Genomic DNA, 27,692 nt, shown 5'->3' on the forward strand with positions numbered 1-27,692 from the left:
ATATATATATATAGAGAGAGAGAGAGAGAGAGAGAGTTTTTATTCAAACTCTCTGTCAATAGTACTTTGTTCATGGTTTTAAATATTCACCATTGATGCTGTTTTTACCTCTACGACTCGTGTTAACAAGTCAGAATAAGTAATTTTATGTATGTATTTTACTCAAATCAAAACTTTCAAGCTGTCGTGACTACTTAAACAAAACTATTTACCGGATGAACCCATTTTTTTAAATGAAGGTAATTAAAAATGGCAGTCAAGTAAATTTTTTTTTGCAGTAAAGTATTATATTGTAATTTTTACAGTAATATTTATTTAATTAGAGTGATTCAGTACTTTTATGGTAATTATTACTGTAAAAATTTTAATATATAAAATTTTTTGTTCCGTTACAAGTTCCGGTAAGAATGAATCTTTTGGTAAAAAGTTCCAGCACGTTCGGTGTCAGTTTTGTTGGGAATTTTTTATACTGTAAGCAAATTGAATTTTTTCTTTTAATGAAAATTGACGGGTCTGTACCCTTTCTACCCATTAAGTTTTAGTGAGAAGATCACTGTAAAAAATGGATACTCAAATGTGATGAAACTTTCTTCGTTTTTGAGAAAACCGTTTCCCAGCATGAATTCATTTATTAAAATGATATTATTCATTATGTTGAATAAATAATATTGCTGCTAATAATGAAATAAAATTTTTAGTAAAGTAAAACTTTTTTTTAATAAACTTCACTTTTCGAGAAAATTGGAATTTAATATTATTAAAAATTTATCTTTCCACTCGATTAGATAAAATTGAAAATCAAATATTTTAAGAATTGTAACTTGTAAGAAACCTTTTAACTTATCGTAAAAATATAACATTAAAAATATTGAATATGGTTGAAAAATATTGCAAAACTCGTATTATTGTGTCATTTATCTTAAAAATTAGAGTATAGTCAGTTTAGGCCAGTTACTTAAAGTTTAATGTTAAGCCTCAAGTCTAGCTATAACTATTTCAATTTTAATTTAATGCTTGAAATTTGCAAAGCAAAAATTTCTGTTGTTGCCTTTATCTACTATTATCACTTGTTTCTTAAAATCTATTATACAAAAGATTAAACAACAAAAAAATGTTTAGCCTGGTTGATACATATGGTACAGAAACACCATAATCAAAAAATTGTGAAAATATCTTGTAATCTTTTTTTTCCTGGGCACGCTTGCTAGGCAAAATTTTTGAAATGTCATATTTGTCATTATAACTTGAGTGTTTTATGTTTCTTGTAGTTCTTCATTCAATACATACTTTGATAAAAATGAAATGCAAAAAATAGAAATCAGATGGCTAAATCCCAAACAACAAGAGATTATCTCCAGTCAAGCCAAAAAAATATTCGAAAAGAAAGTTTGTATGCCTTATTGTAATGTAAAAAATGCCACTTGAAATTTTGAGCATCATTTTAATCATTAAAACGAGTAACTAAATAAAGCAGTTGATTTGTCATAATTAGATCGTATCTTTATGAAGACATACAAAAGCTCTTCTAATTAATGCATTAAAACAAATTCTTTGTAAAAAAAAAATTTCTAAAGAAAGTTCTGTTTAAGAAAGAGTCGAAAAAAAGTATTAAAAGAAAAAAGTGACGAAAATCGAAAAAAAGTATTTAAAAGCATTTTCAACGAAATACTTCCATTTATAATATTTATGAGTAGTCTAGACGAGTTTAACAAAGTCATATAAGGTCTAAAGTTAGATTTTAATCATTAAAATATATTGAATGCTTCTTTGCTTTATAATCAATTTCACAACTTAGAAGAATGGCTTAGAAGAAATACATAATATTTCTGTATCTAATAAATATATCTAGGATAGACTGAGAAAAATGGTTTCTCAAAATTCACGGAACGGTTTCCAGGAAAATGCTCCGAAAACATTTCCTCAAACTGAGCAAATTACTGTCATATTTATTTTAAGATACGAAATTTGTAAAAAGCATTTAAACTTAATGCAACAAGATTAGAAGATTTCTTAAGTAAGACAAAATAAAATAAAAGGAATCTGAGTACTCTGCCATTTCCAGAAATTTATCTTGAATTTAACTTTGAATTTGTCTTTTGAATTTAACAATTTCATTTAACTTGAAATAAGCTTAACAAGCAGGAATACTAACCCTTATGCAATCTTTACAAAGGGTTGAATACACTGTTAGTATTTTAATTCTGAAATTACGTTAAAATAACCGGCAACAATCAGTCCATCTAATTAATTGTAAAGTTGGAACATATTTTAACTTTACAGTTTTAAATCCGGTTATAGCTAATGTGGTTAAAAAGAGCTGTGAATTCGCAACTGTAAAGTTTTTTTTAACCATTTACAACCAGCATGGTTTCAAAACCACTGAAAAGAATTTTAACTGGACATTGCAGATAGGATTTTCATTAGGTAATGGGCACTGAATTTAGGTTGTGATTGAGTAGTGTTTTATCAAATGAGCAGTGAAATCTGGTTTAATTAGTTAATTTGGTTGTTTCACCTATCGGAAGAAAAAGGGGAAATACTAGACTCTTTTTGTTTTAAGCAGTTTTATGATGCTACCATCTATGCGTGAATGAAAATATCGCATTCTAATGTTCCAGGGTCACAAATTTGGGAGTGCAGGACGCTGGAAACTCTTCATGTGTTGTAGGGACTGGAGGAAACTCTGTAGTGTCAATATTGGGGACTCGAACCCCCGTTTTGTCGGTCATAAGATTGGCAGTTTATAATATGTACGCTGCAAGGGACTGAGTAGCTCCATAGATCTAGGTAAAAATCTAGTTGTTTAACCGGATTAGGTGAAAGCAATTAATGAACGATTTCTCTCACAGTTAACAGTTTGAATACCATCTGATTTATGGTTATTTGCCTGTTTTGTTTGAATATGGTGAAATAGCAATTTAATTGCTATTTAACCATTTTTACCGAGAAATAACTAACAGTGCATCGTCTTGAACTGTAAAAAATAGAGATAATTTTCAAAATGATCGACTGGGGAAGTATTTTCGTCAAATATTTTAGATTTGCGTATCGTAAATCGTCACGTTGTTTCCTGACAAAATTATTTGTTGACTCGTCATCCTCTTGTTTTTGTTAATTCTTTTATTTTTCAAAAATAATAATCAGCTTAGTATTTTTTGGAAACCTTCGAACTTGATTTTCTTTCTATTATATAACCTGTTAGTACAGCGTCAAAAAATTGCCTAAGTTTCAATAAAAGAACTCCCTATATTTTTGAACTTGATCTAGTCTAACAGTGTCTGTACTATCCAACGAAGATTCTTATTATAATATATATCATGTTTCTCTCAAAAACATATTTCTCAAGGTCTGCTGAACCATTAATCAATCTTTCTCGTGAAATATAGTTATTATACTTGTAACTATAACGTAATATAATATAATAATAATAACAGTAAAGACGAAAGTGACCTTTTTCCAACAGTTCGTACCATTTTAACAATTACTAAATTCCATAATTAGAACAATACAGAATGAGTACTTTCAATTTGATCTAAAATGGTAATACATTTAAATATGACATCGATTGCATATTTAAATACAGTTTTTCATCTATTATTTTAACTTTTTTGTATCTTCCTTAAAAGAAACTTATTGAAATCATTCAATCGTATAGCTTTATTAACACAATTTTGGAACAAATTAATTAATTGAATTAAAAGGAAGCATTTGAAAAGTTTATGAATAGGTTGACCATGATTTTATGAAAGCAATTAAACTACCCCAAAACAGATATTCTGTTTAAGAAAAAGTAGGATCTTTCAACTGTTTACTTAAAAGGAAAAATTATAGAAAAAAAAGAAAGATAAAGGAAAAAGAAGCGAAGAAAGGTAAAAGTAAAGGAAATAAAAAAAAGAAACATTCTGTTTAAATATTAAATGTGTTGCAAGTAAATCTTTTAGATTAAATAAATTTTTAAACAAGCACACAAAAAAGAACTTAAAAGGTTCATTAAAAAATGTTTTGAATGTTTCTATTTTTAAATAAGTTAAGAATATTTATAATGAAAACAAACAGGCGGGCAAATGTATTTTTCTTCCCTTTATTATAAATTTAGAGTTCTAATCTTTAAAAAAAATACCAATTAGAAAAAAAAACTCAACTCTTTAAAAATAACTGTTTTTGAAAGAAACAGATTAAATTAAATTATAATTAAACATATTCAAACACTTTCATCATTGTCAAGTAACACTGTTGCTTAATCTCAAGCGAGATTCGGAGTATGACATTTCCAACTAATCATGTGGAAAACAGACATGAAAGAAAATGTTGTCTTTCCTAGAAATATACCACCATTAATCTTGTCAGCCATAATTGAAATATTACTTTTATCAAATGAAGCGCAATGCCATGTGGGTGGGATATCGAGCGTGGTTCTGAACTTCAAGCGAGCAATCAATAGAAACACGTATTCTTTTCTTTTTTTGAAAAAAAATAAATAAATAAAAACGTGGGTAATCTCTTGATGATACATGGGATGGCCTTTAATTTGAAACAAATTTTTCAAAATGGAGTATCTCTAAAACGAAGCCAATTATAATAGCAGGAAAGAATAAGGCTGGATTGTATAAATTTAAAAAAATAACTATATTTGAGTTTTTATTGAGGAATATTATTGCAAGGGAAAATATTGCATTAAACTGTAAAAATATTTTTCAGCAAATTTAATTTCCATTTATAACGAGCAATTATTAGAAACGCTAGTTTACTTTTTTGTAGAAAAAAATATAGGTTTAGTCTTGAATAAATAGCCATAATTTTTTAAAATCGAAATAAAAGTACTAAGAACAGAGATACAAGAAATGCTTTTGTATATTTTAAATTCTCATACATGTACTCAAAATATTTAGGATCTTAGGTGTAAATTTATTGTCCGCTACCGCCTCTGTTACTCAACATATTTTGAGCAAAGAATATTAATGAAATATTGAAGACAAAACCTGAAAAAAATTGTTTGAAAAAAAATCAATTGTAAAAGACAATCGGCCATCTCTCCTTAATGTAGAGGTGAGTTGGTCATTCAATACAGTAAAAGAAACGAGAAGTTAAAATATGAAAAATAGCATATTTCATGCAGGTAACCATGAAAAACTAACGATAAGTTGTAAAGAATTAATTTTATAGTAGAATATTTATTATATAATGGAAAAATATTATATATTATATAGTTGGATATATATTATATAATGGAATATCTATTACATGTTTTCTTCTTCACAACTAATACACTGACATTCAACAAAAACGGAGTCGAGTCAGCAGAAACAAAAAATATGTAGGCTTCTACCGGGTAAGGTTATAGGGTTCTATTGGATAATATGTAAAGTTAGTAGAATAGGAATGTAATATGCAGGAAAAAAACTAAGGATTATAGGAAAATATGGATTTTTTCTTCATTAGCTTTCATTTTAAAATTACGAAACCAAACTAAAACCATGAACAAAATCAAAAATTTCGTGACTATATTTTTTTAATTGAAATATGAAGCTTGGTGGTAAATACGAATTTACTAAAATACATCTTACTTTCTCACTTTTGTCACAACTTTTCAAATATTTAAGAACTCTACTATTCCTGATATGTCATTGTGTATTAATGAAAAGTGGCCATCACTCCAAAAGTTGAAGACGAGATGGCCACTGAACTTATATCGTGAGTTCATTATTACATTCCTTCGTTTTTTACACAGGAACAAAGATTGGGCTATTTATCACCTTAAGGGTCCAGCTTGTTGAAAAAAATATAACCTACGTATAGGAAAAAAAACTTAATTCACGAAAAAATATTTGATTCCTAAATAAAGTAAAGATAAATTTACCTACATTTTGCTGTTAGGAAACGCAACGATTTTGTCCAAATTGATAAACAAATTAAATTGCTTCCTGTGAAGCTGTATTTGCTGCTATATATTATAAAATATTGGAGATATTAAAGCTGGCCTTCTCTCCTCTATGGCCATCTAACCTAGACTTACCCTATGTAATCTTTAGACGTCCTAACAACTGCGAAAAAATTTAGAGATATATTATCCCTAAATTGAAGCAAATTGTAAAAGTAGAAATAGGGAGGTATAGTTTATTTAAACTCAAATTATGTGGTAAAATTTCGATGAAGTTTATTGTTGAGAAATACTTTTTTAAAGAACAAATAATTTGACTGTTCTGTACAAATATTTCTAATTATATTGGCTTTTACTGATACCGCGCAATCAATACATATGGTGATACATTTGATGGCGTTTCAGTAAAAGATTTTCTTAAATTGAGGCAGTGGAGTGAGTGGGGTGTTAATGGTGAAAACAAGAATAGGGAGACTTTTTATAAATCAATATGATAAAAAATCTTCCTATTCAGTTTCCCTATAGAAGTCTAAAGTTCATTAACAACTTTTTTTAATATTTCATTGATGTAAAATATCCCCAGACGGATCATTGATTAGAGTCCCTTTACAATCAGACTAACAGTGAGAGGTTCTCGTGGTCTTCCTCTCCGTGAAACGCAAATGCGGGTTAGCTCCATCAAAAAGTCCTCCGCAAAGGCAAATTTCTCGCAATACTCGATCCAGGAGTTCCCTTGTATTCTGAATTGGGTTCAAAATTACAAGGCTACAGAGGTGAATATTAGTAGTCATAAATCCATAAAAAATTGGGTCGATTGTTCAACGACTGTTATAAAAATAAATTCAATTTATATATTGAAAATCTATCTCTGAAAAATTTTTATTAACTTTCTATAATACTTCCCACAACTATATTGACTTCCATTGATAACCAGTAATCATTAAAAACGCACGTTCTCCTTTTTTAAAAGGAACAAACATAAGAGCTTAATTAATCTCTGTTTGATTCCTTTAAAAACCTTTCAGTTAAAACTGATTTTTCAAAATTTTTCAAAATGAACTATCTCTAAAGTGAAGTCAATGAAGAGAAGAATAGGAAGTATTTCTGTAAATAAATTTAAATTATCAATATTTTAAAAAATACCTCTGAAGTTTTTATTAAGGAATATTTTTGTAAGTTAAAATTATGTACTGCTATGTTAAAGTTATTCATTTACTGCTTTGCAAAAATATTTTTTCTTAATATATATTTCTATTGATTACAAGCAATCAAAAAAATGCATAAGGAAAAAAACAACATTAAAACGTGGGTAATCTCTTGATGATACATTGGTTGACCTTTAAATTGAAAAGAGATTTTTCAAAATAGAATATCCCTAACATGAAACTAATGGTAAAAGCAGGAAGAACGAGGCGTTTTATAAATAAATTCAAATTGTAAATAAATAAGAATTTCTTCGAAGTTTTAGAATAAAAAATATTTTTAAAGAGCAAAAATTATTCCTTCGTAATCTACCTACGCCGACTGTTATTTTATTTAAAAGAAAATGCATGGCTCCATAAAAATATCGTTAAATTGTATTGACTTATTAAATTTAATAGAATTGGGATTCAATTACAATGAATAATATTGTGTAAATATAAATTGAATTATTTCCAATTATTATTAAACTAGAACATAAAAGGATAATAAAGGAAAGATTGTCTGTGGGAGTTGGATCGCAGAACGTACCAAAACATTATCCTATGTACCGAGTATTTATAAAATAAATTTGTCAACGCATAATCCCTTGACGAACTGAAAGTTCGGGTAATTAGAATAAAGTTTGATATAAAAATAGTATAAGATTTGTGTTCAAGAATAGCGTTGGAAGAATAGTTAATCAGCTCCTGCGGTCGCGGTAACAGTGCCAGAATTTGCAAATTTTCAAACAGCAACGGCTATTTTTATTCATCGAGACGAAATCACTTGGAATTCAAAGTGGTGTTGAGGCAATGTTTTTAAAGATGTAAAGAGAGTATTTTAAGAACTTTTGACGCGTCAGCTATTTTGTTCAGCTAAATGTGCTCTGTCATCCGCAGGAAATAAGAAGCAAGCACGGTAACTTGTATGCTGCATATTGCTCTTTTCAAGTCAGTCTAGCGTTGTCACTATTTGCTAAATATATCATTCTAAATCTATTTTAAATTTTTTACCAAAAGGGTCACATTTTGGCTACAAAAAAATTAAATTATTGTTATAGCAAAATTTCAAAATTCTATCACTGAAACCACAACTGTGTAAGGAGGATAATCGCTTTAACACTACTATTTGAGCGCATATCTTAGGATATCATTACACAAAATTTAATAACAATATCTCGAATGGTATGCTCGTCATACTATCATGTGTTGAGAAAAGTACTTTATAATCTCTCCGTTTGTCATCTCTAAATTAGAAAAAAAATTATACTTTACTTAATACTAGATAATATTTCAGATTAAATTTTCAAAAGAAAGCAAATATTATTGAGTAACAACATTAAAGAAGAAGCAATTAACTACAAAGAAAAACGAATATTGCAATATAATGGAATTTAAACTTACTATTTCAGATTAAAATTTCAGAGCAAAGTAAATATATAGAGTAACAATGTAAAAAAAGCAAACAACAAGAAAGAGAAACGAATATTGCAATATAATGGAATAATCCAAATTCAATCTCATATGATTCACTAAGTTGAATTGAGAAGTTGACTTTTATGAATTCCCATGAAAAGACATCATCTATCCTTTTCTTTTCTAAAAATACCTGACTAATCACAAAAACCAATTCATCCCCATCTCTGGGGATACAATATTGGTTGACACAGAAAAAAAAACGTATCAAATAACCTGATTAGTTTTTTTTTAGTGTTGTACGTTGCAGGAAATCTTATCATTTATTATTTACCTGCTGTTGTTTTTGTTAGCCATAAACAGAAAAAAAGGCTGTCAGGTATTGAGTAACTAATTAATTTGTGAACATTAATGCCAAAGTTAATATGAATGAAAAAAGTTGAAAAATTTCAATTTTAATAATTACTTTGAGTGGAAACTGCTTTCAATAATAATATTTCAAATAAAAAATTGTGAGGCAAAAATAAATTAGAAATTTCACTTACAAAATGGATGGATGTTATATTGAAAAAAAAGAAAGAAATTTCATATTATTTTTACATTAGTTTACAAGCAAAAAACAAATATTCAAAAACAAAACGTCGTTTTTAAATCTTTTATATAATAAATTATGCCTGAAAATATTTATTACACGATTTAACTTATTAACTATGTTACTTTAAAGATACCTGTTACTTTGAAAAAATAAAATTTAGTTATATTTTTTGAAGTTTCGACTAAAGAAATATTCCTTTTATATTCATTGTACTTAATAATTTCTTTAATAAAATTAATTTTAAATTACTGGAAATGTGCAAATGAAATAATCCTCGATTTTCATTTTTTATTTATGTCTACTATTATTTCATAAAAAGTGAAATGAAATACGTCAGATTTGGATCAAGTTAAATGTTAAAAAAATTAACTTTAGAAAGATTCTTAAACATGAATTTAAAGGAGGCTGAACTAAAAAAAACTTTTAAATTGCGATTTTTTTCAATACTTAAACGAAGAATGCAATTAAGTTTCTTTGAAATTGTGAAAAAATAATCAATTTTTATCGCAATAAGAAAAATAAAAAATAAAAAAAATTCATTTTTTATGTTTTTTTATTTAATATTTCATAAAATTTAAATTTTGAGGCTTTTAAATTTACTCATAGAAGTTCAAGTGCATTGTTTGTATACTTTTAAGGTTAAAAAAAAATTCGTAGCAAACCATGAATTTTTGAAACTATTTCCCAGGACACCCTTAAAAATTCATCAATTTATATTTATTTTATTTTGAATAGTTTCTTTTATTTATGCTTTACAATAAGCCTTTTTTTCCACGTTAAAACTGCAACAAAAAATGTTCTAAAATTGAATACTTGATCAGCGTCTCGAAAAAACTGAACTTTTTCTAAAACATAAAATTTTTCATAGAGAAAAAGGTCAAGTTTAAAGCGTAAATTTCGGAGTGAAACGAAAATTCCAGAATGAACAGCCGGAGTTTTTTCCCCCCCCATTTTCTTCCACTGGATTGGTTTTAACTCTGTTATCTACGATACAATTTTATGCGTGCAAGCTCATTTTAAGTTTAACCTTTTCAAATTTCATACTAACTCCATAGTACGAACTTAGCAATATTAGATATTCAACATTTCTTGCAAATTATCATAAAAATATGGAGAAGTTATTTAAAGTTGAAGCGTACAATGTAAAAGAAATTTTGTAAAAAAATAAATAGTTTTAAATACATAGCTGGTGGGGAATTTTCAGTTTCCTTACGAAATTCAGATTTTTCTTTTCTCATTCCTTCATAAAATGTTTCTAAGAAATCAAGCATAGAATTTTAAAACAAAATCAATTCAACACGTTTTTGTGTTTAAAAAACTTTGTGGGAAAAACGCGAGAATTGAAAAACTTCATTAACTTTTTACTTAAGCTAAAATTAATGCTTTTATTGTAGCATTTTTAACGCAGTGGTGCACCCAGGATAGGGTTGTCAGGGTTTAAACCCCCCTGGAAATAGCAATCAAGGTTTTTGTAAATCATTAATTTGATTATCTGAAATTTATTTATGCAAAAAAAATTATATGAAGCTAACTTTTATTTTAATAAGAAAGTTTAATAATTTTTTTATTGAGAAAAGAATTTCTAAACATAATATATTATCAGAACAATTTGACAGGCTTTTTCTCTTCTTTGAACCCCTTTCATTTTTCAGAAAAAGAATACACTATGTAGGAGGGAGACAAATTATTTTGAAAAGAAAGCAAATATAAAAGAAGGTGAGTTGAGCTGGATTGATACAAGTACCCATTGTCCACACCATTATTCATAAGTTTCTTTCATTAAGCGAAATGCAACTTCGTGCATGATTCAAGTGGTAAAACATGTCTAAGCTTTTCTCAGATTTTATTCTACAATAGAGTAATATAATTGGAATATATTTCTCTGCAATATAAGTAGAAGAAAAGAATTGAATCACTTTATTTTATTGATCTGCTTTTATAATGATGTCTAATTATAAGGTTACCAAAAAAGGAGAGGGATATTACTGACATAGCATCGTTTTTAACTAGAAAAAAATAACTTTCAAAATGATTGAAAAAACACTGAGAGTCAGATATCACAGCCCGCAACGATATCGCGTGGAAAGACAGTACAGTTCTCAAAAAATTTGGATTTTACCAATAAGGTTTTCCTTTAAGGGGGTGAGGGTGGAAAATGGTTTTAGATTGTATATTGAAACTAAGAAGCAGGTAAAAATTTTAGATTTTTCATAATGGCATTTGAATTTTAAATACGATTTTAAGAAAATGCTTTGATAAATTATGAGAAAGATAATTAAAAATTTAATTTGGAGGACCATTTGAGAAAAATCAAAATTCGTGCACTGGTAAAAATATTTTTTCCAGGCCCATTTATAAAAAGCCATTAAGAACTTTTTTCAAACATCTTATTTATGCCTTAGTTTTCCCCCTTTTACTAGGTATTCAAATCATTGATAAGTTGAAATAAATTTGGCATTCAAATAAATAAGTCACGCACTGACAGACAATGAGAAATAATATTCCTGCAAATTTCAAACTAATAACCTTTTTTTGCAATTTTCAAATGATGTCAAAATCACAGACGTTACTACAGCAAATCAGTATTAATAATGGCAGAAAATAGTGATGAAAATAATATCCTTGAAAAGATGTTATGATTTAGATGAAAATATTACAGATAAGTTCATTTTGTGGTGCCAATTTTTGGCATCTTGTGTTAAAAAAAAGGATATAAGGTCGAAAGTTTGGACTCCTTAATGTTAATTTTACTTTTTGTGCATTTCACTATGTCAAGAGTTTTTTAAGTGATTTGAAGAATTTTCGCACATAATTATAAAATTCCTTTATTCAACGATAATTCAGTGCAAAAAAATATAATTTTTAATAATTATTTATTATTTTTTATTGTTTAAATTAAGAATAGTAGAAAAAGTTTTGAATTTTAAGGTATTATATAATATTTTATCATTTCAAAGAATTTGATTTTATATGATAAAATTTACTCAAAATTGGTCTAATAGTTCTTAAGAAAATGAATTTTAAAAAAGTCGTATAGTTAAAATTCGATTTCTCTGGAATCTTTCTTCTCTCAGGACCAAATTGAACAGTAGACACGACAAAGCATCCCGCAGTCGCAATCCTTTATCCTTATAGAAGTCTTCGAAAAGGTCATTCCCTAGTTAAATTCTTCCATTGTTCTCAAAGTTTCTGTCGAATAGTTCATTCAAACGCAGCTTGCCAGCATTCCTTTCTAAAGAATCATTTTTGAAAAGAATTTTCAAAAACGAGCATATTTTATTAACTATATCTTTCCAATGTTTAATTAATAGCAATTTAATTTATCTTTTATTTATATAAGGCTACGTGATTCTCATTTTTAAGTTATCTAAAAAGAAATCAAAAACCACGGTATGAAATAAATGGAACAGAGATAGGAAATAATAAGCTTTCCAAAAGAGAATAACATTATACTGTCGAATATTATTTTTCATTTTTAAAATAAAATTGTTTGATTTGGGGGAAAAGACATGAAATCTGCTACTCATCTCCTGCTATATTTCACTTAAGATTTATTGCCGAGAAAGTTCTGGATATCGTTTAAAAAAGTCCTGTTATTTTAGAGGAGCAATAAATTTATTGCTGCTTTTAACGCCTAATATAATTGAACAAGCTTTTCCTTCTAGAGAACAAGACATTTTAAATCAAACATAAGCCGGATTGTTTTCTTAAGATGAAACTCATGCTTATTTTTCAAAAATCTGATCAACGTGATATATTTGTTTATGGAAACATGAAAACAGATTTTTCAAACAAAATTAAAATTTATCCAACTTGTTTGCTTCAAATGCTTTGAATAGTCTTTATCATATTAATTTAAAACATTTTCTGAGATGAGGTAAAGAAAGCAGCTGTAAATATTTTTTTAATAAATTCGTAGAATAAAAATCATTATTAATTAATATTGAAATTTTATAATAATGCGTAAGTAATTTTCGAAATATTATGTAAATAATTTGCAAAATAATATGTAAATAACACGTTATAACGCATAAAGATAATATGCAACTCTAGTGAGAAAATTATTCTGATAAAATTACCGTTCTGTATGGTAATAAATAACATTTCTGATAAATTCTCTGGTAGGTAATTTCTCTGTTCATATGGTAATGATTTACAGGCAATTCTGGTTTTCAAAATCATATTTCTTATTACTATACATTTAGTAAGAAATGCAAAACTTAAAAGTAATTTTTACTGCATAAATGGTTTTTATACCGTGACTTAAGATATCATGATAAAATTACAAAATATTAACACATTTACCAAATTTTATCATGTATTATAAAACCTTATTGTATTGTTAATTTACCACAATCATTACTAAAGCACTTTTTAATGTTCTCATAGAGCCAGAATAGCGGTATATTTTACCATATTTTGGTAATTTTGATCATAGTTTTTTTTTTTTTTTCAGTTTGGAATTTGTATACAGGATACTGCCATTAAAATACGTCACATTAAATTAAAATTTAGTAGAGCTGAAATTATCTTACAAATGGACAAAATATTTATGAAATTTAAATATATCTATTAACTATACGGGATATTCCATAATTACCACCTTTAATTTATGCTTTAAAAGTCAAAAAATGAAAAAATATATATCAACAATCGTGGTAGTAAATATTTAAGCGGGAAAGGTTCAACAATCAGATGAATTTTAACGAGGAAGACAGCCAGCACTAAAAATATTAGAATATGTTTGATTGCCTGAAGGAAATAATGATCATTAGGAACACCTTTCATTCAAATATCAATTTTTCATTCTTTTTCTGCAATAATAATTCCTCAGATTTTTATAACATTTTTGTTTGGTACTATTTTATCAACGTCGTTGAACAGCCGGCCCAATTTTAAATTTACGACTACCAATATTCAGCCCCGTAGCCTTGCAATCTTGTACCCGATCCAGAAAACAAGGGAACTCCTGGATCAAGTATTGGGGGAAATTTACTTTCGTGGAAGACATTTTGATGGAACTTTCCCGGATTTATGTTAAATGGAGAAGAATACCTCGAAATCCTCCCACGATTAGTTTGACGGCAAAAGAACTTTACCTACCACTGAGGATATTTTGCATCATCATTGTGGTCAGGGCGACCCGGGTGCGGAATTTGTATCGACCAGCCACTGCTGGGATTCGAACACAAGTCACCTCATTAGGATTTGAGCAATCTATTCCATGGGCCACCACCGCCCTTTTGGTACTCATTTAACTTTTTACACCACAAAATTTTTTTGGTTTTATTTGTGACAACAATTCTAAAAATTTACATTCAAGAAAATGATTACTGAATTCCTTGTGTATTTACTTATAAATTAGTCTATTCTAAACCATTTACGACTGATGTTACTTTGTTTTTAAAAGCTATGTGAATAGAAAAAATACAAAACTATTGCTAAAACAGAAAATGTAAAGCTAGAGGTCTTTCAAGTTCAGCTAGATAGCCGTTTAGCAGGACTTCGAAAGAAAATACAATGCTTAATATATTAGTACTTATGAGTGCTCTGTTACTATTTCATACTTTACAATATTGTATTGTAATGTTATACAACGGCAGTCAAATTTGAATTTATTTGTTCAAATACAATGGTTAACTAATGCAATAATAATATTCATTTGTAATGTTCATCATCTAATGTCTTAACTAAATAATAATGTTCATTCCTTGGTCTATATTTTGAAAGTTAAACATTTACATACCAGTGTTCCAAAAATAGAACATGGATTTTGAGTTAGAATTTAATGAATAATTTTGATCCAAATAATATTATTTCTCACATTTTTAAAATTTATATTATGAAGTATTTTTTGTATTTAGTTTGGTTCCGTTTTCATCATAATGAAATTTTTTTATGAATTTTAAAAAATTTTTCAAATTTGTCAATTTTCCAACTGTTTGTAATATAGCGTTCTAAAGATTCAATTTTTTGTAAGATAGCTGCAATATTTTAGAATTCAAATTTTTATTTTGAAATTTCAACGTTAGTTCAAATTATTAGTTTAAAATTATTAATATTGGTTCAAAACCAACTGATGCATTTTTGAAACATTGGAATATTAAGAATTCTATTCTCAGATTTCATATGAGTTGTTGTGTGCATGTCAATCAATTTCTACAATAACATTTATTCAGACAAAATAATGATGTTTGAAAAAATATGATGTTAAAATAGAAAAGGGTGGATAATGTGGGTAGGTTAAACTTCTGTTGAATCCACAGGTGGCTAATAACAGTGGTAGAAGTTATCGCTATCACTAATGTAAGATATGCAATCATGCATTATCAGTATTTTTCTATTTTGTTGAAATTCTTACAATGGAAAAAGAAATTCTTTCTGATAAGATCATGGCTTTCAAAGGGGTGTTATACTTTTTCTTCTGCTATTTGACAAAGATAGAGTTGAAATTTAACCCCAAAGGGTTCTTTTAATGAGTTCTCAGTAAAATAATTGAATAGATTTTTGCTATTGATAGTTTTTCCTTCCTCATTCTTGCGATTTACTTTATTTCCAGGATACATTTGCTGTTACCAAATTAATTAAATTACTGTAGGTGCTATTTATTTATTATTATTATTTACGAAGTTTGCTTGCTCTTAGCACTATGTCTGAGAGATGCATAACAATACAAGACGCTTTCTTAGAAATTTTTCCTGATTCAGAAATGAAGACTTAGAGATTTCTCTGTCAGAGCTCGACGAACCAAAAGATTGGATAAGAAATTAGTTTATAGGAAAAACAGCGGGAAAAGTATTTTAGAGCTTGTTATTCCATTCTCTGACTAAAGAGTAGTGAATATCGTTTTTGTAAGTAACGTTAGAGCAAATAAAGTGAAAAGTCCAATTCCAGGAACAAGAATAAATTTAAGAAGAAATGAAAGTCCTATTTTAAAGTCGAATAATAAAGTTAAATTTAATGAGCCAAGAGAAGCGTATAAGCTTAAAACTATTTTGCAAAAATGTACTTAAACTCATGAATTGTGCTCATATTGACATATTTTAAAAACTAATCCTGAAGAATATGTAAAATTTCTGGTCAATAAATAATTATTTTAACCTTAACTAAAAGATTAAATATTTAATACATTTAATAATTGATATTTAACAATTTTTTAGACTTCAAAGTGGACACCTTTCTATTCTACTCGGAGATACGTATTGGAACAAAGCAATCGTAACCATCAGTAATCATAAAGCAATCGTAACCATCATTAGTAAAAAATGCTACGGCCTAAGGCCAATGTTCCAAAAATGGAACATCATTAAAAACGCACTTAAAAATTTTTTCACTTAATTTCTTTTATTTTATTGATTTTAGATATTCTTCAGTAGTGAACTTATTAAATTTCACGTTATTAGGATAATCCTTTCTTAATTCAATTAAACTGTTATACCTGGCATGATTAAATTCTCATGATTTAATGAATTATTGAAAAATATTTTCTTCGAATGATATTCATTCTTTGAAAGCTGCAGAACTTATTAGCCATTTTTTATACAAGCCATAATTTATTAAAAACAATATTGAGGGAGTGGTGAATCATGTTTTACTTTGGAAATATTAAACTATAAGATTATTTTAGCATGAATTATAAAATTATAGCATCTTACTTGAAAACTGTATAGTGTGACGCTTTTGCTTAAAGAATTTAAGGCCAATTCAAAATTTTAAAGTGTGATGCGGAAATTTAAGCAATGGACATGTAAGAGCATGCTTTTTAGTTGAATTCTTTTCAAATAGTATGCATAAGAAGCAAAAGATCATACTATTTTAAAGAAAGGAAATAGTAATTTGTACCAGAAAAATTCTATTTTAGTGTATAAAATCATTTCTCATTTTGATATAAGAAGCACAATTGCTTTCTGTTGCATCGCAACAGTTTGGGAGTTGGAGATTTGAATTGATAAATGTTAAGCAGAAGAAGGAGCAGCTGGAAATAGTGAAATGAAAGAGGCCATTTTTTAGTGATGGCCTACTTATAAACCAACGTGTTCCAAAAGAAAAGAAAAACGTTCTAAATCTTTTTCGAAATAGGTATGAAATCCATCAAAAACGAGAAATAAATTCGTCAAACAACGATGAAAGTTTCGATTCTTATTGAAGGTAAAATCTGAAATGGTGCATACATACTTGCACTCAAAAATGCTTTCAAATTCATATGAATAAATGGTTTGAGTGCAGTTTTGAAAAGAAAATGAAATAGTACCATCTATCCAGTACTTTTTACCGCAAAATCCATTTTTACACCAAAATTTTACGAGCCGAAAAAATCTGATATAAAGTAATTTTGACAGTAATATTTATTATAAAATCACTGAATCACTGTAATTAAATAAATATTACTGTAAAACGTAGCCTATAAAATGTTACGGTAAAAATGAGCTTTACAGTTATATTTATTTTACAAATGCTACTCTCAGGGTGTCAGTACTTTTTACTGTAATTTACTTCGGAATTATTACAGTGTGCGTCACACCTTCTGGTCTAAGATAAATAAAATAGCGCGAATGGGTATTCTATATTAAACAAATTGTCAAAGTAAGCGGCAACGTTTGGGCGAAATTGTTTTTTTTTATATATATATATATATTAAATTAAAAGAATGATTTGGCTTACAACATTTGTCACATTTCATCGCTATGCATAACTGGAGATCAACATGCAGGGCTAATTTCAATAAATCCAGGCACTTTTTCAATAATATTTTTGACGTAAAGTTGACCAGCATGAAGTTATTCTATAGTCATAGTGACGGTATGAAAAATGTATGATGTATCAGTGCACAATACTCACAACCTTATATGAATTAATGTGTGTTGTTATGAAGAAAGTAATAACACTAACACCCACTGCACACAAGTATAGTGTGCGATACGTTATAAACTGCCTACTTCAGAGATTATGAGAAATTTGGAGGATTTATAATTATTTCCATAATTTTTAAGACACAAATATTTTTTCCTGTAAAACACAAAGCAGCATAGATACATTGCAGATAATAATGCTTTCATCAAAAGCACAAATAAAAAATAAAAATAAATAAAAAAATAAATAAAAATAAATAAAAAAAACAATCTGGAAAAAAATATCTCACGTATGTTTTTTATTTTAAGTAAAGTTTTTTTCCAATCACCTTTTTTTTAATTTCATTTTTCAATTAAAGCAAAATTTTTATTTCAATAACTTTTTATTTTGTTCTTTTTATGTCCTACATTGTTTTAAAAATAATCCCTTAAAATATTTAGTTTTTAATAACAGTAAAAATGTTAATGAAATAAAAAAAATTCTATTCACTTAATCCTCAGAAAATTTGAATTCAGAAAAGTGTTTTTTATACCTTTATTGAATTTAGAAATAATTTTAAAATTAACTTTTTGTTTATTTAGTTGATTAAAAGAAAATTTGCAGATTGAAATTTTTATTCTACTTCGCTTTTATTAAGTTACTAGATAGAATATTAAATTTGAGCCACGTAAATAAAAAATAATATCAATATTTTCTCATCTAATTCTTTTTTAAAGATTAAGAATGTATATTTCAGCTGTCGAATAAGTTCACGGTTTTTTAAATAATTATTATTAGGTAATACATAAATAAATTCTGAGTTCAAGTTTAGATAAATTATTGAAAACTTTGACATAAAACTACGAATTTCTAAATTATTTTAGTTTTAACAAAAAATTTATATTTAAAAATATATAATAATTAATACTGATGGATTAAATAAAATAAATTGGCTTATAGGTAAACCTTTTTTACTGTTTCTCCCCCTCTTATTTATGCAGTCAATTTTTATTTGTTTATTTCAGAATCATTGTTTCTGGCAAATGGAGAAAAAACTTTTGGTAAAATTGCCGCACGTATGGTAATGACATTTCTGGTGGAAAAAAAACAACATAATTCTGGTGATAAAACTCAATATAATTTAAACCATTAATTTGTAATTTTTCCGTTCATATGATATCGGTTTACCGGAAATTCTGGTTTTGAACATAACTGAAAGAAATTTTACTGAGTAAATGGTTTTTATGCCATGCTCAGGATAAAATTTGATAAACTTAACAGATTTTAACACATATTATAAAACCGTATTTTCAGTTTTACCAAAATCATTACCAAAGTGCTTCAGTAAAAATTAAAGCTTTTTGGAGCTCCCATAGAGCCAGAAACACGGTAAGTTTTGCTGCATTTTTGTGGTTTTGATCATACTTTTTTGTCAGTGTAGATTTGTTCTTTACTCTGGAGAACTGCAGGATTTAGACTTTTGACTTTTTGAATTTATTCATTAACTCTCTTTGTTGTGTTTTAAAAAATTAGGAAAATTAAGAGTATTTATTTTTAATGTGATCTAAAAATTTCAAAGCGTATTTCAATTATTAATTACATTATTGAAAACAATTTCTAATTAAAGTAGTCGTAAACAGGATCCAAAAGACAAAGACCTATCTGTTTATAAATACAAGGTAACTGTTCCTTTATAAAACGAATGTCTAATGAACCTTATCAAAAGTAGACAAGTGAACAGTCAGGCAGAGGAGCAATTGAAACCAAAAACCTCCAAATATGTAGCAACCGTATTAAAAGTTAAAAGCAAGAGTAAAAGTATCCAAACCACGCTAATCTCATGATATCTAACTTTACTAACTAAATAGTTTGAGAAAATAATTAACATAGAAAATTCATTAGAGTTAAAATTTATGAATATAAATTAAAAAACTGAATGAGACTTAAACGTTAAGAAATGTTTAAAGTCTACCATGGCAGGGCAATGACTTAAATAGCCGAAAAATATACACTGAGAAGGAAATCAAGCTTGTTCTTAGAGCTTTCTTTGAAGAAAAAAAAACACTAAATTTTTCCAAAAAAGGAATTTAAGAATATGTAACAGAAAAGGATAGCAAATACATTATTGATTAATTAACACTACTTTTTTATGAAAGTATGAAGCATTTTATTTGATTTTCATTAAAGCATAAGCTTTTGCAATCGCCTGATAATGAATAAGCAAATTTTCAAAAATTTGACAATATGCAGTGTTAGAAATTCCTCGGAAAAAATAGTCAAATTACAATTTATTTAATCGCCATTTTACCATAAAGCAGTCAAATAACCATAAAATTATAGCATTCAAAAAGTTAAATGAGAGAAAAATCGTTTATTGGCTGTTTTCATGACCGTTAAGAGCACGTTCTTCGTAAGCTGGAAGCTAACCCTATGATGAGAATTACGCATTCATATTGTCATTTTCTATCATCGACTTCAGCTCATGCGGTTCCTCTCTTAATTGAAGCTGCTTCTTGCCCATCGCCATGGATCAATCGCAAAATTGCATTGGTGCCTCTGTGAGGCAACTGATGAGTGATGGAGGGACTGTCTATGACTTGCTGATGCGACATGATCTTCTGGACTTGGTCTAGGGCTCTAGACCGGCCACTAGCTTCACTTGGTCTAGGGCTCTAGACCAAGGGATAAGCAACAACATTTTCTATCATCAGGTTCCTAATACAACAGCGGATGCCTAATAATTTTACAGTTATAAGTGTGTGGTGAGCATCTTATGAAGCTACTTAGTTCCTTGCAGATGAGTACATACTTTAGCTGAGAGGGCTAATCAGTCAATCTCATGACCGGTTAAACGGGAATTCGAATTCCGGTTTGGAAACCACAATACTTCTCCGTTCCTTCAATCCATGAGGGAATTTCAGTGTCCTGCACTCCTCAATTTAATACCAAACTCTGATTCACACATGTTTCAGCACCCCAGAGCTGCTATACGCAATGAATTTTAGTATTCCCCATCTCTCACGATAGATGGCACCACAAGATAAATTATTTATTCCACATTCCATGGTTCGCTTGACAAAACACAACTCCAACACAAATTATCTTCAATGCCTATTACCTAACCAAAAGCCTAACATAACCAATGTCCAATAAAATTTCATTTTTATGATTTTGCTAGGTGTTAATGGTTACGATAATTCTAGTTGTAAATTTGCCATGTTAGGTGTAAATTGGGTCATGCTAGTTGTAAATGCTTATGATCTTGTATTTAATGGTTTGTTACCCTTACGACAAGTAAACAGTATCAAAATCATAAAAGTAATTAATTGTTCTTAACCGTTAACTAGATGGATATTGACAGACTGTTGCTTGTAAATTTACCTCAATTTTAGAATGAAAATTCTAACAGTGTAACAAAAACATCACTAAGCAACATTTCATTTAAATCTGATTTTCATTTCAGTGCAGAGATAAATTTTATATCACTATTTGACTAATAAAAGTTGATTTATTTACCTGCAGTGCAAAGCCTGGGATCTTCGTCGTAACCATCTGAACAGTCTGGCGCTCCATCACATAAGTATTGAATAGAAATACATACTGTTCTGTCTCCTGGACAACGGAATGGTTGTGTTGGGTGACACCTGTCACTATCTGCTGCAAAAGAACAAAACTGATTTAAAAATTGATCAATAAGATTAATACTTTTTAGTTAAGGTCTGTTATTTTGTAAATGAAAGTTTCATACACGCACATTATATATGAGATAATAAATCTCATCCATTATGAATTTTCTAGCACTCATAAAAGAGATTTTGGGTTCTTTAAATATTTATTTACACGAATTTGTTTTTTAAGTCAAATTTGTCATGATATGTTTTGTAACATAAAAATATTGACAGAAAAATGTATCAGACTGAATGAAATCTAATTCTAAAAGAGTCACATTTATTTTTGTATACAATTACTTTCGTATACAATTATTTTCAATAAAATGTGCCTGAATCGACTGCTTTTTTCTTTCAAAAAATTTATATCTGCATAAATAATGGAAAGTGAAAGAAAAGAATGCATATAGAACTATTTAATTCAATTGTTCATGAAAGAGCCGTGGTGGCTCAGGGGATAGAGAGCTCGTTTTCCAGTGAGGTGAACCGGGTTCAAATTTCACCAATGGCTGGTTGAATTGAATTTCGCACCCGTCTTGCATTAACCATAATGTTGACATGAAATATCCTCAGTGGTAGATGAACCATGGTTTAGAGTCCCCTTGCCATCAGGCTAGCCGTAGGAGGTTTTCGTGGCTTTTCCCTCCATGTAACGCAAATGCGGCTTAGTTTTATCAAAAGTCCTCCACGAAGGCAAATTTTCCCCAATTCTTGATCCAGGAGTTCTCTTGAGTTCTGGATTGAGTTCAAAATTACAAGGCTACGGAGTGGAGCTTTGGTTTATTCGGAACTTTGGCTAATTTTTATATATCTACAATTTAATTTAATTTTTGTTGCCATTATGCTTTCACTGTACCATATTTCGAGGTTAGAAAATATTCTTTTAGTAATTTTCATCGCTTTCTCTTTCAAAGTTTCAGCGTGTTTCGGACCATAAAATTTGAAAATCCACTTATTCTAATCTGGTTTCCTCAAGGCCATTTAAATCCTAGGCATCTCCCCCTTAAAAATCTGTATTAGTATCTGTGAATTGATTATGCAGCATGAGTAATACTTAAGCATTTTCATGCTCATTTGAAATAATTTAACGAATTGCAATAATACACGGAATAGTGCGTAAGAAGGCTTTATAAAAGCTTTAAAAATCTACCCCTTAAAATTCTACAACAAACCAACTTCCCTCCAGTTTTTTGTCAGTTTTCTGAAAGTTTACAAGTTTTACTTGTAATATTGCTAAAATTAAATAATAGAAGTATTATAAGAAACTAAAGTTTCAAACAGGCTATTTCTGAAAAATACCAAAACATCAAAAAATATGTTAATTTCCTAAACCCTAGCAATAAATATTATATTATTTAATTAATTTTCTTATCATATCAAGCATTGATTTTAAAGTATTCTTTTCGTAATATTTTACACAAAAACTGAACTACATACATTTTTAGAATCAGTATCACTCTGATTACAAATATAAACAATAAATGTGATATATCTCTTATCTATTATAATTCTATTATAACGTAAAATACAATAGTAATATGCTACATCTCCTTACAAAGTTGCCTACATCTAAACGAGAAAAAAAAATTGAGCTTATAGAAAATACAGATAACTTCTCTTTACACTTATTTTGAATAACTTAAACTACATACGTTTTGTAATATACCAATTTCATAAAGGGTAAGTCTAGATAAGATGGACATAGAGGACATATGGTAAGTTGAAATTTCTCCGATATTTTTTTAATATATTGCGCCAGATGCAGTTTCGCAGAAAGCAATTTATCTTGTTTATCAATTTGGACAAAGCATTGTTTTTCGTTACAACAAAAAGCATGTTAAACTTTAATGTTTATTTTATTTAGGGGTAAAATATTTTTCATGAATTAAGTAATCTGTTGTTTTATAATGCGTAGTATTTATTTCTTTAAACTAGCTGGACCTTTAAAGCACATGTATAGTCTAATCTTTGTTCCTGAGTAAAAAGCATAATTATGGTGGAGTGAGACAGCCACCATTGTTGAAGGAAATCGCCATTGTTGAAGGAAAGATGAGTCACATAAAATGGAAGAGAGATGGCCACTCATCATTAATACTTATGTTGCGCTATTTCTAATACCAATATCATCAAGCCTGCTTGGTGAAACCCATCGAATTTAAGGCAGAGGGTGCGTTTTTTTAGTGGCGCCATCTATGACCAAGAATATGACTTCAGCTACACACAAGCCACAGCTCGTTTATAGGGCGGACTCATTCATACATCCATTTATTCATCCACAGATTGTAAGTTTGACCTGAACCAGAGAACAACAAATCTCAAATTCAGTTGCCCCAGAAGTGTTGATTTTTTAATGAGAACATAGAGGACTTTGTGACCCGACAGATTTAACGTGCACCAATCACCCTTTACTACATGGGGAGTCTGTGGTCGGCGGGGATCGAACTCATGACCTCTTAGACATGGGCCTAACGCCCTACTAACCAGGCTATCACGGCCCCATTAATACGTATTGACATATCAAAGGTCACAAGGCCCTTAAAAAATTTAAAAATAGGTAAAAAAATACGATGTATTTTAGTAAATTAGTCTTCACCACCACGCTTAATATCTCCGAATAATCTTTTTTCGTTAATGGCGTTCGTTTGGCTTCGCTTCGTAATTTTAAGATAAAAACTAATTAAAAGAAATCCTTACTTTCTTTATTAAAATATTTAAACCACTCTTGTAAACTTTTTTAGAACTGTATGAGTGCTGACCCGCATATTACCCTTCGATTCTTCAAACCTAATATATTATCCCTTACAACCCTATAACCTACTCGATAGAACCCTACATTATATTCGTTTCTTCAGAATTTGATGAATATCAATGAATACCAGCTGTGGAGAAGAATCGAATACCACAACTAAAAATGTTGATCGGAAAAGATATGGTGCAAGCAATGGCTTCATAATAAATGAACAATATTTTAAAACTTCAACCAAATACGTGGTAAAGTTTTTCCGAAATTGATGGATTAAATCCGTTCATTATACTTTTTACTAAATTGTTTCTACCTATTTTTTATGATAAAATTATTTTTTTACAATTTATCGTAAGTTTTTATGGTTAGCTGAATGAAACGAATTATTTCCATACTCAAACTTCATTTTTTAAATTGGATATAGCTAACTCTCCTCGACATTAAGGAGAGACGGCCACTTGTAAGTCAATTTTCAAACATTTTTTTTTTCAGATTTTATTCTTAATATCTCATTGTTTTTTATTCAAAATATGTTGAGCACATGTCCTAGAGCTTAAAATATGCATAAATATTTCTTATATTTCTATTCCTAATACTTTTACTTCGATTTTACCCATTTTTTATGATAAAATCAATTCTTTTCATCATATCGTAAGTTTTTTAAAGGGTGGATGAGCTATTTCCATATATTAAACTCATTTTTCCTTTTCTAAATGGGATAGTAAGAAGAGATGGTAAATTATAAATCTATTTTCAAAAAAAAAATTTTGGATTTTATTCTAAATGTCTCATTATTTATTTTTCAAAATATGTTGAGTTCATATCTTAGAATTTAAAATATTGATAAATATTTCGTCAATTTCTTTCTTAATATCTTTATTTTGATTAGAAAAAAATAGGACTATCTGTCCTATGCTTAAGCTATATGAAACTGCACATTTCAGTGAATTGGGGGAGGTATTAAATATAATTGCAACAAATACCAAGATGCTTATTTTATGATATACATTTATTCACAACTCATTCGAATCGTAAAATTCTTTCATGAATAAAATTATTATTCAGAATCCTGTTAGTACGTAATTATTATTTTATAAACTATTATAATTCAATTATCTTTAAAATATTTTCGATTTACAATAAAATTCTCAAAACAAGGTCTGTTAAGGGCGCAAACTATTCAGTTTATTACTTACCGAGCTTTAACGTGAATTGATTTCATTTAAAATTCAGCATTTTTATAAATACAGAAAATGAAAAGAAGTTAAAATGACGGTTTAAAATTGTAATGAATAATGAATGTACTTTTAGAATGAAATTTTCGTTTATATTGTTCACTTTAAATTTATTATTGCGACACTTTTCAAAAAATTAAAATTACTCAACTTATAAAATATAAGTATTCAAAATCAAATTTAAAACCATTCTAGCACTTGAATTTCGGTCAATTTCTTTGTAAAGCATAGATTGATTTAAATTACAATACAATATAAAATTTGCGTGCTTTTATGAAAAGTTCAGTCAAAATACGAGAAATTAGATTTTATGAATAATGTTTAGTGGTTCGATTCATTTTTATAAATTGGAATTCGAAATTTACTGTTCCCATTTGATCATTAAGTTTTTTCCATTTTGTTATATCACTTTGAAGTTTTCCACGGTATTTTAATTCTTTTAATTTTGATAACATAGAAATATTTTTTGCTGCGTGGTATTTTAGTTGAAGTACTTCGCATTTGATTTAATGAATCAACTCTTTCTTTTCCACATTTATTCTTGCAATTTTTTTACATAAATATGAATGGCGTGATATTTTGAATGAAATTGCCATCAAAACCATTTATTAACTACAAGAACAAACACATGACATTACAGAAGGCTAATATTTTTTGCTAATAGTTATTGAAAGAATTTAAAAAATTTCTAATCTTAGAATGTTGCATATTTTTCTATCCTTATTATTTTCTAAATTATTATTATAAACTATTATTATAAATTATTATATTATAAATCATTACTTTTTACTATTACCGAAATTATTATGAACTATTATTATAAATTATTATATAATAATCTATTCCTTTTTATTATTTTCTAAATTGTTCTAAATTATTTCTTTATCAAAACTAAAATGACAATTTCAATTTCTGAAAAGCAAATTAAAGTAAAATTTCTAAAATATACATATTTCAAATTTCATGGGTTTTTCTTTTAGTTTTAGAGATAATAGCATTTTAAAGCTGAAAAAAATTGATCTTACAAAATAAAAAGCTACAACATTTCTAAAATCTCAGTAATAAGAAAACACGAAATTAAATTTTATCTCGAGTTCAAAATCAGATACTAGCGTAGTTTGTCGTATTTTTAGGGAGAAAAATCAGAGCATAATTTTTAAAAAACAAAGCAAACCGCAAAACTTTTGTATCTCATACCGCGTAGTTAAAAGCTTTTTTTCTCCTTTGTGAGAAGTTTGAGAGCAATTTTATGCCAGTTTATTGCAGAATGGTGCCAACAGAAAACTAAGTATTAAACTATGAGAAAAATACTCGAATTGAAGCAAATTGTTGTAAAGAAGTCCTTTAAAAACTTAAAGTTGAAAAAGAAAAACGCTCAATATTCAAAGTTGAGTTAGTAAAATTGTTTGAAACTATCTTAAACACGAAAATTAACCAGATAAGCTCCTGATATATGACTCTCCTCCTCACAATTATCAGGGAATCAATTATTTCTTAAATCAGAAAAAAGAGAGAAAGAAATTATCACAAAGAGAAATCTTTCATTAGCTGAGATTTAGTTGTGGTCGCGTAGAGAGAAAACAAAGATAAAAGAAATGACTGAGATGCAATAAAGAATTTTCGTCTGTTAGCTAATCTTCAATTAGTGTCGTGCAGTAAATACTGTATTCTAAATACTGCTCATAAAACAGTATTCTACTACTGCTCGTGAAATATTGTTTGTAAAAAAGCATGCATTTTAATAATTTTCAGTAAATTATATGGAGATAAAAATTCAGGTAAAATTACTATGCTGTAAGGTAGCAAGCATTTCATGTATTTCTGATAAAACTATGTATACATATATAATCAGGTAATAAGCAAAAATATTTTTTTCCAATGTACACCCGATTAACATTTGTCATTCAGGAATCAGTAGGGCATATTATGATGGCTATTCTGTCAGGGGCACCATATTAGGTGGGCAAATGTTGCTCCCACAGTAAGGACAGATAGTACAGAGAATGAAAGAACATCCATGCCTTGTCCGATATTTCGAAACCACGAATTTTCCTTCTGTGAGGTCAGCTCCCTGACCGCTACACAGTCCGGTCAGGGGAAAAAAGAAAATATATATATATATATATATATATATATATATAATTCCC

At 28.2% G+C, this 27,692-nt stretch overlaps 1 protein-coding gene across 2 annotated transcripts in view; it reads right to left on the bottom strand.

The window, feature by feature from the left end:
- LOC107457474 (IDLSRF-like peptide) overlaps positions 1–27,692 on the bottom strand; it is a 119,860-nt gene that overhangs the window by 18,379 nt on the left and 73,789 nt on the right. The window contains exon 2 of one of the 2 annotated variants that reach the window (XM_021146508.3): positions 21,416–21,556. In XM_021146508.3, coding sequence (XP_021002167.1) covers positions 21,416–21,556 — 141 coding nt within the window. The remainder of the gene's footprint in view (positions 1–21,415; positions 21,557–27,692) is intronic. The other variant, XM_021146509.3, reaches the window with a different exon arrangement.

The sequence above is a fragment of the Parasteatoda tepidariorum genome, chromosome X1 (genome assembly GCF_043381705.1).
Source record: "Parasteatoda tepidariorum isolate YZ-2023 chromosome X1, CAS_Ptep_4.0, whole genome shotgun sequence".
In the NCBI taxonomy this organism is placed as follows: domain Eukaryota; kingdom Metazoa; phylum Arthropoda; class Arachnida; order Araneae; family Theridiidae; genus Parasteatoda; species Parasteatoda tepidariorum.